General features: G+C 39.4%; 1 protein-coding gene across 2 annotated transcripts; it reads right to left on the minus strand.

Annotated features, from left to right (window-relative positions):
- Positions 1-1663: 1663 nt before the first annotated feature.
- LOC147462707 (uncharacterized) lies at positions 1664-3861 on the minus strand. 2 transcript variants are annotated; one of them, XM_086485106.1, is made up of 2 exons: positions 2308-3861; positions 1664-2217 (listed from the first exon to the last, which is right to left on the minus strand). In XM_086485106.1, exons 1-2 carry the CDS (start codon positions 3785-3787, stop codon positions 1841-1843), a joined length of 1857 nt encoding a protein of 618 aa, XP_086341232.1. In that variant the 5' UTR covers positions 3788-3861; the 3' UTR covers positions 1664-1840. The 2 variants fall into 2 exon arrangements, with proteins under 2 accessions (XP_086341232.1, XP_086341223.1); XM_086485097.1 differs by having other exon boundaries at positions 1664-3860.
- Positions 3862-13237: the final 9376 nt, after the last annotated feature.

A 13237-nucleotide genomic window follows, 5' to 3' on the forward strand; every position in this document is an offset into this window, starting at 1 on the left:
GAATGTTGAAATTTAAGAGTTGTGAAGTATATATTTAAAAGAGTTGATGGAAATTGTGTAAAGTCAATTTGATCAAAACTTTTGAATCATGTTCTATAAACATCCTTATCGTGGTGCCATGGGAGCTTTTTGTCTATGATGGATGGTGCTTGATTGTTGCACTATTCCTTGAAGTTTAGTAGGATCTCACTTGCATCATTGTTTGTTGTATCTAATAGGTCCTCAAGGGTGGCATCATAGGGATAGTGGAGCATCTTGAGAACGTAAGGCTTTATTGGTGTCTTTGTCTGACATAAACGATTAGCGTCGTTAATAGAAGCGGGAGGCGAGAGTAGGAAGGAGATGGGGGAGACGAGAGAGAGAGAGAGAGAGAGAGAGAGAGAGAGAGAGAGAGAGAGAGAGCCAACGCTCACAAACTTATAAAAGACATTCAAAACTCACTTTGATATTTATAGGGCCCAACTTTATAAAATTACAATTTATCATTTCTACTAGAGATCTTTATAACTACCTTCAAGATGAGCTCAGACAAATCTTTGAGCAACAATTAGAGTACATTGCATTAATAAGAAGCCTCCTCTTTCAAAAGGAAATAGTGATAGGTAAGCTTGCAAAAGGTACCTTCTGTGTGATATGTTTGTTAACATATAAACAATATAACACATTGATTTTTTCTCCATCCATGAAATGACTGAAGGAAGCATAAAGGTATCTTTTTATATGCTGATGATTGAAGCGTAGTAATAAAAGCGGAATATCCCTCTGCATTTAGAGAATTAATTGCATTAAAAGGTTGAAATAATTTCCAGGTAGCCACGCTAGTAATACCCTCTTTTATAAAACAAGTAGAAGGTGGAACATATAGCTCTCAAATCTCGTTTGGTTAGTCGTGCTGAAGTCCCCTTAATGCCAAAGAAAAAACGAGGACCTCTATTTCTAGGATCTTGTTTCCCAAGCACTAATAAACCAATTTGGATTAGTGTGATCCCACAAACATTACCAAAGCATAGGGGGTCCGGCCTCTAAACTTGTTTCTATGGTTTTTGTATCAATCAGTGACATGATCCAAGCAAGCGCGTGAGCTGCATCTCTTTGCAAGGTGTAGATCATGATGTGAGGATAACATAGTTCCACAGCTTCTTGTCTTGATAAGTGTTTGGCTTTCTTTACAAGAAGCTTCATGTGGGAAACCAACTATCAAACCATACTATGTAACCAAACCACTATAAATTGTCACGTAAGTCCCGTGTCTAATAAGCAGACACTATGTGGCAATCTCTTGCACTCTTCACAACATAGCAAAGTCTTGCAATCCATTTCGTGTGTCCCTGTCATGCCTTTGTCTTTGCCATTGACCAGAAAAACAGGCATTCCAATGGAAGAAGTAGACAGTTGGTCAAGCACTGGACTTTCTCTTTAAGTTTACCAGCATATTCCTGTTCCGGGGCATTACATGTGTGAACCTTCACAAGTGCAGCTCTACATGAGACACATTATACAATCACATATACATTTAATCGATCACGCTAAAAGACGTCAATCGCTTCACAACCCCTAATGAAGGAAGGACCTTAGTTAACTCGAGTAACGCCACCTACTCTGTCCAGCTTACTTTAAGTAACTATGGCCATGTCATTTGTTTTTGTTTGACATACAGCTCACATGGCTAACAAATTGTGTTAGATATCTTGGTAACACCTCATAGATCAGTGAAGATGAGCTCAAAATTTCAGCACATCCACCTTGTGCATGTAGCCTTCCCTGCAATCTACCCCATAGGCCAACACATCCAGATGAATATATCCCATTACACCATGATTCGTAAAAACACAACACCATGTTATCTCCCATCGTCCGGGTCATGACGCATAAATTGTGGTAATGGTTTCATGGCTCGAAAAGCAGCATCAAGTCTTCTTCGCGTGTACTGATTCGGTGAACAGCCTTTCTTGACCATAAGGTTAAATAGAGCTGAAGCCTTGGCCAAGTATTGCTTCCTACAATAACAGCTTAACAAGCTGTTACACATGAAAATTCTGGGGGGAAACTCTTTCTCCATCATTTCATTGAAAAGCTCTTCCGCCTCATCTAGCCTATTTGCATCGCTAAACCGCCTTACCATGAGATCATAACAGATAGCATCAGGCGACACACCATAGTCCGTAATCTGTCGAAAAAGCTTCAATGCAGTAACAAAATCTGACTGATCACAAAGAGCTGTCAAGAGCACAATGAATGTACGGTTATTAGGGGCATAACCAAGACTGTTGATCCTTTCCAAATATTCAAGCGCTTCGAAAGGCTTACCTGCCTTACACAAGCCCTTAATGTAGGTATTGTGGGTAACTGTATTCGGCGTGCACCCACTATGCATCATGCGATTAAGCAACCCATTTGCACTTGCAAAGGAACCAAAATCACATAATCCAGAGAGCAGTGTATTAAAGCAAAATGTATCTGGATGGCAACCTTTTGCAGACATTAGTGAAAGAACTTCCTCAGCATCTTGAGTTCTTTTTGAGAGGCAAAGGGCCTTGATGAGTATCGTATAAGTGACTCTACTCGGAGGCACACCCGCCTTGTCCATTGCATGGACTACAATCTGCGCTTCATCTACCATATTCTCTCTGCACAAAGTCTCAATAACCATGTTGTACATGTTAAGAGTAAGAATGCATGATCTTCGTTGCAGCTGAATAACCATGTCTTCAATTTCATCAGCCTTACCAGACTTACAAACGGAGTAAATAATAGCCGCATATGTGGGTGCATCTGTGAGTCCAACCTTTTGCAACTTGTGAACTAGCATTTGAGCAGCATCCTCAAGCTTTCTACCCTTCAAGTGCGTACCCACGATTGTCGCAAGGGTTAAAGAATCAGGCTGAAGGCCTGCTTTTTCCATAGCTGTGAATATACGCCCTGCCTCTGATAGCATACCTTGTTGGCAAAGTGTTTGGATAAGAACATTGTATACAGGTACATCCGGCGTAAAACCCTTTTCTCCCATCACTTCCAAGAGTTTAAGAGCACGGTTAGACTGGCGTGCTTTGCATAGTGAATCTAGTAGAGCAGTAAATGCTTGAAGATCTGGCTCACAACCCTCCTCTACCATCTTATCAAATTGAGTACAAGCTGCCTCGAGCTTGTCAGCCTTGGCCAGACCTGACAACCTAATTGTGTGAGTGACTACATTTGGCGAAATCCCTGCATGCAACATTCGAGTATACAAAGCTTGAGAGGCATCTAGTTCGTCTGCCTTTGTCAAGGCGTCCAAAACACAGTTGTAATGCATCAAGTCAGGGGTGCACCCATATGCTTTCATCTGTTCGAGCATATTAATGGCCTCCTCCACCATGCCTGCGCGCCCATAACCCAATAAGAGAACAGTGAATCTGCTGCTTGTCATGGGGCAACCAATGTTCCGAAACTGGTCAGAGATATCGAGGAATGCGTCAAAATGTTTTGTGTGACTCCATAGCTTTGAGATGTGATGTACATTCTCCTGTGTATACACATAATCAGGCTGCTTCCTGACCCACAAGAAGAATCGGAGAGCGACTTTGGGCTCATGTATAGAGGTGAGGAGTTCATCAACGACAAGAGGTGAAATGGGGTGGTGCGTTTTGAGTATCTGCTCTTCGAGAGAGGGCCTCCATTTCTGCGAACCGATGATGCGCAAAAGGGAGCGGGCCTGATCTGATAAGGAAGACTGTGACGAGAAGAGCTGTATATGTCGAGAGACCGACCTCGCCTGCTGCGCACGCTCCTTCGAAGCAACCCAAAGCATGACACACGTTCCTCACTCCGAACGACCATTAGTGCCCCCACAGATTCGAACTAGGGTCTTCCATTTTTGAACTCTAACCTCATTTTGAATGCAGTTTTGAACTTCAACCTCATAAGCTGAGTTCTACTTTGCTATCTAACCTTAATTAAAATGTGCAATTCCTTAGAAGATTCCCTGGACCTTCAACATGGCGCAACATCAATTCTCCCACTGGATTTGCGCTATCACCCCTCCCTTACAATCGTAGGAGAGAAAGAGAGAGAGAAAGACAGTGCACCGCCCGATAGGGGAGCACAAGCGTGAACATCAACGCAAAGTGTCTACACAATCCAAGCAAAGGCATTAGAGGAATATTGTAATACGGATAGAGAGAGTCATAGAGAGAAAGTCTCGTAACAAGTAGAGAGAGAAACGCTAAAGAGAGAAGATATAGTTTACTACCTATGTTGTCGTGCCGATACGAGCACACGACGAGAAACAAACTACACTATTCTTTTTCGGCTTCTTTGGCAACTTGTAGTTAATGTGTTTCGTTTGGTCTCTATACAATTTGGCTACAATTAGGATTCTTAGAATTTAAGGTATTTAAGACACTTTTAGGCCATGTTTGTATTTTTTGGACACATATATTTCAAAATATGTATATATTGCCACTTTATTGCTAGAAAGCAGTAGCAGCCTCTAGATTTAGAACTCCATGCAAAAAGCATGGCTTTTGAGATAATTTTTGGGTTCATGCAAAAAACGACCACTTTTAGAGAGGAATAAGAGGCTTAGTTTGCGTCTTTTGTCACCACGGTTTGAACAAGGCAAACAATACCATGGGCACAAAAGGCCAAGAAGGAGCGAGTCATGAGTATTCTGAGCAAGCACCCTGTAGTCTAACCCCCTTTTGAAGCCAATGGGGCAATCAAAATCTTCATCAAATTTGTAGAACAGAAGATCCTTTCGGGTCTATTTTGTACATAAAGAAGGCAATTCGGGCATGTTGTATGCAATCGCAACAAAGTATACACCCTACCCTAGTGTTTGACGCTTTGAACACACATGGGACTATTGGGTGTTGTAAATTCAATTTTGTGTGCAATATAAAATATCTTCTTCATCGTCAAATGTTTGAAGGACATTATCCTAAATAATATCTTGGGTATTATGAAGTAGAGATGAAGTTTCGAGGGGTTTTAGAAGACCGGATGATTGTACCTTTTGAACAATACATGATTACAGACTACAATGGGCAGATTCAAGAGCTTGCCAAAGAATTTGCTACCAGTTGGGATGAGTTTGGAAAAGTTATTATGAAAGAAGACTTTATAATAGGATTTGGAGAGGGAACAAATTGCTTCCATAGATGGAGATGCCTTACCAAATGAAAAATTTCAAGAACTATTGTAGATGTCAAGTGTTCAAAAACTAGTTGATGCAAATTTTGAAGCTATTTTAGATATATGTCTTCTACAAGATGACAAACTATTGTTGGCTGGTGATGAGGACATAATCGAAGTTGTGTTTGCAAGAAAGGACTCACAACAGAACCTGGTCCTTGCCCTGATGTCCACTTTCTTCGTGGCATTGCTCTAGCACCATACCTATCTCTTTTTTGTACAACACCCTTCTTAGCACTCCGTCACGTCCATAGTTCATGAGATCCTCACCTACTAGTGTGAATTTGCGGGCCTTCTGCACCACTCTTCTCCTTTGCAACTTACGAAGAAGCCAAAGAATAAAAAAGCTCCTGGCAAAGAGTGGGATTATGTTCACAACATATGCGGCCGATATATGGAGTGGCAACGTAAATTTTATCACACAACAAAATCAAGCGGTGCACCACGTATTATGGATCATTTTTTGGGTAGCGCTAAAAACAGTTGTAAGAAATGTGAACATCCTCAGGCAAAGCGTTTGAGAGAAGAGCTCGCCAAAAAGGGTAGCAAGAGACAACATATATATAGCTATATGGCTTCGAGTCAAGAGTTCCCAGAGCCAAATATTAATTCCACAGATCCTGTAGTGATGTTAACTAGCCTTGGAGAACAACCTGCGCAAGGAGAGGAAATTCCATGCAGTGTTCCTTTTAAACGTCACAATGAAGGTGGACTTTGTCAAATGCGTCAAAAATCATTACATCAAAGCTTTCGAGTGCAGTTTCTTGGTTGAGCTTCTTCTTGGCCCTCTCTATTGCTTGCATGGCTCCTGTTCAGTGAATAGAGTGTCAAAGTTAGCAGATTTGTCAGATTTTTCTCTGAAATGTCTTTCAGTCTAAAATACTGACAATTTTGGTCCAATTTGCTTCAAATCAATTTTTGAACAAGCATAGATGCATAAAAACATGGAAGGAACAAAACTGTAAAGTCCAAACAAATTTTTGCATCCAAAGTAAATAATCGCGATTATTTACAGCTGAGTAGTTTTTTCAACATTTTGCAAACTTGGCATCACACGCTTGAATTATATTCCAAATACATACTCTGAGTGAAATATGGGCTCATTTGGATGCATAAGATGAAAATGGTACCAAATTTTGGCTTTAGGTCTCTGAAACAGTAGATATAATGGAGATTTTGAGCTCCCAATTGGTTCAAACTTGGCTAGTGGGCTTAACACATCATGTACTTTGGATGTATGATGGCAAAATATCAAAATTCCCTCATTTTGGCTAGAAAGTAAATAATCGCAATTATTAATATTTCTACAAATTTCAGCATTTTTTGGTACAGATTGGTTCACGCATTGCATAGAACCTATATATATGAGGTGATTTGGATCAAGAAATGTTGTCCATAACTCAAAATTTGGCTTGCAAAGACTTCTTTGCATTTTCTGGCAATTTTCCAAGTTATAGGTGCTCATTTTGGCTCATACTTGATTTTTGGCATGTAATAGGTGTGTACATATGATAGGTGAGGTGATGATACAATTTCCAAGCAAAATTAGTGCAAAAGTAAATAATTGCGATTATTTACAACAGTCACAAATGTTTTACAAAATTTACAAATTTTGACCTAAACACATTCTATACACCTAAAACAAGTCCTAAATTGAATTTGGTCAAGTTTGGTCATGCCGGCATCACTTTGTGCTTTGTCGACTCTGAAATCACCATTTTGTGTGACTACACTGCCTGTTGAGTTGGTCAATCAATTTTAAAGCTTTGGACTTGTCTGCAATATAGTCGTGAAGCCGCTCATCCAATTCTGTCTCATTTGGAGTCAGTTTGACCCCGTATCTCGAATTTGACGCTTTGTAGCCTTCGAGCCGTTTTCTGCTTTTTGAGGGCTTTGCTTGATTGATTTCGCTAAACCAATCATATACATTGTATATGAACCTCGTAGGCAGCTAGCTGTCTGTGGAGTCAGATCGGAATTCTGGCATTTGCCAAAAACCTAGCTTTTTAACCGGGGGGGGGGCCTCGACCATTGCCGAAATGGTCAACTCATGATAGGTTCTATTATGTTAGGGCATGCTGTAGTTCAAATCCCATCTGATTTGGTCGAGCTGACAAGCCGCTATGGTCAGTTTTTGGTCGTAGGTCTTTGTGCACTGCTCGGTTTCTAGGGTTTTTTTCTAGGGGTTTAGACTAGCTACCGGCCGTACAAAATGGATCATTGACGAGTAAAGAACTTATTCCTCATGTCTCGCGTGAGATGGCACTGAAAACGGGCAACTGTAGACTCCGGAAAGATGCGCAAAAGAGGTCGAAAAGCTCTCTCTGCAAAGGCTGCAAGTGGAAATGAGGTGGTTGATATCTATACCCCGATTTCCCGAACCAATTCTCCCCAGATTCCCTCTTTCTACAAGGATGTGAAATCTATGTTAGACTAAATAATTTCCTTGATTGGATTCCTGTTGCTCATTCTGCAAGAATTTTGCAAAAGTAGGCCTGACCGCTTAATTTAGGCTTCCCGCTTCCATCTTCTGATTTCATTGAAAATTTTTGTGCTTGTCCGTCTTGTCTTTCTGATCACCATCATGTCTTTCATTTTTCCATCTGAGCTTCCTTGCTATTTATTATTAATTTTTGACATGTTTATTGAAAAAGAGTAAAGAAAATAACAAAATGCTCTAAAAAAGTAAAGTGAAAATTCAATAATTAAGAAAATCCATTGAAAAACACATCTTTACTGGTTTTTTTTTGTATTTTTCTATTTTTGAGTCTCATTATCAATAAAAATGAGGGAAAAAAAAGGACTATTTTTTGATGGTTTTCTGATAGTATATACACTATTTACACTCATCGGGAAGATATTATCAATGAATTTTCCCTTGATGATGAATTATAAGGGAATTATTAGGTAATTTTGCACAAATCACACGTTAACATCGAACTTTTTTCTCCCTCTTCAAACATTGCTCTTAATTACTTAGTACTTAGTGCCCTTCCACCCCTCCTAGATGGCGTACTCCGGGACGACTGTGTGCATAGGTTGAACAATGGTGTCTATGCATAGCCATGGTTGGCTCTACCATGCTTTGAAGATCAATGAAATTCAAACCATTATGCTGAGCAAGAGCTGGGTCTTGAGTAATTAACTCAAGGGTTTCTGATGTCGAGGTTTGCTGCTGATGTCTTCCAAAGAGAAAATCTTGTAGCTTGTGTGCTCTTCATTTGATTGTACCATCAGGATGCTTCAACACACTGCTTGCTTGGGCTATTGGTAGCACTTTTGACTGTTGTCGAGCTTTTTCTCGCGCATTCATAGGTTGGTCTGCTTGGTGTTGTATGGTGTGGTGGAGTCTTTTGAGACTTAACTCACCATTGCTTGATGGGTTTTACGGTTTGTAAAGAAGATAAGTGCTCTTTTTTCTTCCAAATCCATTTCAAGTTATGTTCCTCGTTCGGAGATGCTCATCTCTTTGTTTTTACCCTTGGAATATTCTTTTGTTTTATCGGTGAAGTTTTAGGCACCCAAATTTGAATCGGTTTATCCTTAGGCTTTGCTTTTTGATACCCAAATTTGCCTGACTCCTTGCATGCTACTTGTAGCATTTGCTCGTCGAGGAGATGGAGAAGATTGATTACTTCGTGGTTTGGTCTGTCGATTGCTTCCTTTCCATTCCTCCTTGCTTGGTGCAATTGGAACAATGAGTTGCCCGCCTTTAGGTGATAGCTTTAGCTGATTTGTATTCCAATCTGGTACAACCTTGTATGTCCGCATCCAGGGAATTCCAAGAATCATCGTCTCATTCATGTTTTCATCTAGTAAGCATACAAAATTTTAAGGACATGAACATCCATGTACTATCACGTTCAAGTTGATTACTCCCAATGTTAGGGTTGGGTTCTTGTTGCATCCTTTGATTGTCGCTATTCCTGCTGTCAATGCTTGACTTGTTGCCTTCTTGTACGTGGAATAACCGATTGCATTTACTCTAGCTCCTGTGTCGACCAAAGCATTGGTGCTATGACTGTTGAGTTGTACTTTGATGCGTAGGTCCATTCCGTCTAAGTAGTCATCATCTGTTGAAACTACATCTTTAAGTAATTTCCATTGTCGGTCATCTATTTCCAGAGTGTTGATGGGAATCGATATCTGTTGATTCTTGAGAGCAACTTTCCGTTTGAGTACCTAAAGCCGAGCTTCCTCTTGGGCTTCATCAATAACCTGTTATCTTTTAATCTTCCTTTGTTTGGCTGCATGCATTCTTTCTAGCAATTCATTGGTTAGCGGAAAATTGTATTTTTTACACGATATCCACTAATCCAATTAGCCATTGGTTCACCATCTAGGGTGGACAATTTTATGGCTCCACTTGGAGATACATCTTCAATGATAAACGGTCTGTTTCTTTTTTTCTTAAACTTGGGAATGTGTTGCTTAAGAGAATAGACTGAAACCAAGTCCCCTTTCTTGAAGATTTTTGTGATTAAGTGGGAATCAAAAAATTGTTTTTGTTTCTGCTTCTGTGCATAGATGTGAGCTACAACAGTTAGCCTTTGCTCATCTAGATTTTCCAGATCTTCAAGTCTTTCTGACAATGCATGTGCAGTCCACTCAAGATTCTGTGCTACCCTTAATGTCGGCAATAGAAATTCTATTGGCAGTATGGCATCAAGACCATAAACAAGGTTAAAGAATGTAGCATTTAAAGCTGTTTTGAATGAAACTCGATAAGCCCATAGAGCAGTATGGAGATTCATTTCCCAGTCTGTCCTTCTTGAACTAACCACTTTAGTCAACACCGAGCTAAGAATTTTATTTGTAGGCTCAGCTTGTCCGTTTGCTTGTGGGTGATAAGGAGCTGATTTATTATGGATGACCATAAACTCATTAAACAAATACTCGATTACCTCATTGAGGAAATGAGTTCCCCGCTCACTGACAATTTCTATTGGTAGTCCATATCTCATGAATACATACTCATATAAGAATGCAGTAGTGGTTCTGGCATCATTCTTTTGAGTTGCTTTAGCCTCGGCCCACTTGGTCAAATAGTCCGTAGCTACAATGATATATTGAGCTTGGGTTTTATAAGCAGGTAGCTGTATTGGCCCAACAAAATCTATACCCCATTTTGTGAAAGCGCTAGCCCCTCTCACTTATAAGGATCTCAAGGGTGTTGATCCAGAAATCTGTCAACATACCATACCCATGAGAGATGATGCGAAACCAAGTAGACAAAGGCCATACACGTATAATGAAACATTTGCCACAAAGATAAAATAAGAGATTGAAAAACTAAAGGAAGCTGAATTCATTTACAAAATTGAACACATAGATTGGGTGTCTCCAATTGTGGTAGTACCCAAGTAGAATGGAAAATTACGAGTGTGTGTTAATCTCAAAAAAGTGAATGCAGCTACCATTAGAGACAAATTTCCTCTTCCAATCACTGAGCATGTTTTAGAATGAGTTGCAAGAAAAGAAGCTTACAACTTCTTAGATGGATTTGATACAATCAGCTTTTGGTTGACCCAAAAGATAAGCATAAAACTGCTTTTGCAACAGAATGGGGTATATTTGCCTATTGGGTTATGCCGTTTGGGTTAACTAATGCTCCAGCCACATTTCAAAGGTTGATGAGCCATGCTTTTAAAGAATATCTTAGGAAATACTTAGAAGTATATATGGATGATCTATGTATACATTCATCAATCCGGGCTGATCATTTTGAACACCTCAAAAAGATATTCGAAAAATGTAGAATTTATAGGATTTTCTTAAATCCTGAAAAGTGCATATTCATGGGTAGACAAGGAAAAATTCTTGGACACATAGTGTCTAAAAATGGCATAGCTACTGATATTGAAAAAATTCACGTCATTGTCGATTTGCCTAGATCAACAACATTCAAGGGGGTACAAGCCTTCATGGGACATTGTGGATATTACCGACGGTTCATCTACATGTACGCTATAATTGCAAAACCCATGTATAGCTTGATTACACACTTTAAGTGGACCGAGGCATGTGAAGAATCCTTCATGAAGCTTAAGCAAGCTCTCACCTTAGCTCCAGTATTGAAAGCACCAGATTGGAATAAGATATTCCATGTATATGTAGATGCTTCCAATTTTGCTATCGGCTGTATACTAGCTCAACCAGCTGGAGACGAGAAAATTGACTTTCCTATTTCTTATGCTAGCCGATAGTTGAACATGGCAAAAAATAATTACAATACCACCGAAAGGGAAGGATTAGGAGTGATCTATGCCGTTAAAAAGTATAGAAATTACCTATTATCCAACAAGTTTGTGTTCTTTGTAGACCACCAAGCTTTGTTGTACTTGGTCAACAAGCCATGCAACACAGGAAGAATAGTGAGATGGTTCATTATCCTTCTAGAATTTGATTTCACTGTGGTTGTAAAAAAGGACACTACACATCAACGAACATATCATTTGTCAAGGATTGTTTCAGGAGAATCACCTAAAGGGGTAGACGATGATCTACCAAATGCCTATTTATTCTCCGTGGAAATGATACCTCGATGGTCGGAAAACATGGTGTCATTGATGACAATAGCTCAAGTGGATTCACAAATACCACTTCCTATCACAATCGAATTAATCGAGCAATCGGCTATGTATCAATTACTAGTTGGTAGGCTACACAAAAGAAATCGAGATGGAATTTTGCTCTTATGCATTAATCCTGAAGAAAAAAAACAGTACCTAAGTCAAGCACATGTTTCCATAGTAGGACTTCACTTTGCGGAAGTCCAAACTATGCAACGAATTTTGAGACTTGGAGTATTTTGGCCGACTATGAGGAGTGAGGTTCGATCTTTTGTAAAGGATTGTTCTCAATGTCAAAAACAAACACCCATACATCATGTATCATTGTTCCAAACGTCACCTGTTCCTAAGTGGAGTAACTATCTGTTTACTTACTTATCGAGCCGAACATTTCCTGAGGATATGAGTAAACACCGTTAAAGAGCAATTGAAACTGAAGCAAGAGACTATGCTCTTATTGGGAACCAATTGTATCGGAGAGGTAAAGATAAACATTTGCGTCTTTGTGCAAATGAAGATGGGTATATTCCGATTATAGAACAAGCACATGCTGGATTAGCTGGAGGTCACCTTTCTAGTGAGACCATCGCAAGAGCAATCTTGATGGCATGCATATGGTGGCCAACACTTTTTGCAGATGCCAAAGAATATGTTTGAAGGTGTGATGCTTGTCAACGAGCAAAAATGCCTACACGTGTAGATAGCATGCCCTTAACACTAGAATGGTAACAGGACACTTTTATGTCCTTGGACACTTTTGTGTCCTGTTAAGTGACCATTTTGCTTGAATTATTTGAAGAGTATGAAAATGAATTTCTAGGTGCTATATATCCAAAAAGTTGCCTTATGAGCTGACAAAAACTTAGCATTTTTTTTGGAGTATCGATCTCACCATTAACCTTACTCTTGCACAACATTTTTGAACCTAAACTGTGTGAAAAAACGGGTCCTATTTTTGGCTTTTTTTTCAATTTTTGGCAGCTATACCACTCTAAAGTTTATGCTTGTGAGGTTTAGATGGCTAGAGGTTAGGCCTTCATAGTTCTCAACATGTTTTGATGCTTGTAGGGAGAGCTAAGTGTTAAAATTGAAAGTTATGACCAATTTATAAGAATTGCATAATCCTGTTTTTTGGCCAAAATTAGCACTTTTATGATTTTTTTGGTGGCTTTCTTGATATCCAAATTCAATCTCGATTGTGTAAGCATAATGTATAACATAAAGCTAATCTTCCTTGAGTTTTGGGGAACCTAATATGCTATATAGCATAGTATATGATGATGGTTGAGTTTTTTGATTGCTGAAGAATACGATACATTTTAGAGTTGCAAGTATAACTTTCTCAATATTGCTAGTTTCTTAGGCCAATTGTGTGTATTTTGTAGGTAGTAACCATATCTAATCATAGACTACAAACTTGGCTAGATATTGAGTAGTTTCTATGGGTTTCTAGAGGTCATAATGCTAAACCCAGTTTTTTCATGTTTGCTGTA

The sequence above is a fragment of the Adiantum capillus-veneris genome, chromosome 2 (genome assembly GCF_014529385.1).
Source record: "Adiantum capillus-veneris isolate H3 chromosome 2, ASM1452938v2, whole genome shotgun sequence".
NCBI lineage: Eukaryota > Viridiplantae > Streptophyta > Polypodiopsida > Polypodiales > Pteridaceae > Adiantum > Adiantum capillus-veneris.

Coding starts and splice junctions, on each gene's coding strand:
- LOC147462707 (XM_086485097.1), bottom strand. CDS start 3,787: ATGCTTTGGGTTGCTTCGAAGGAGCGTGCGCAGCAGGCGAGGTCGGTC.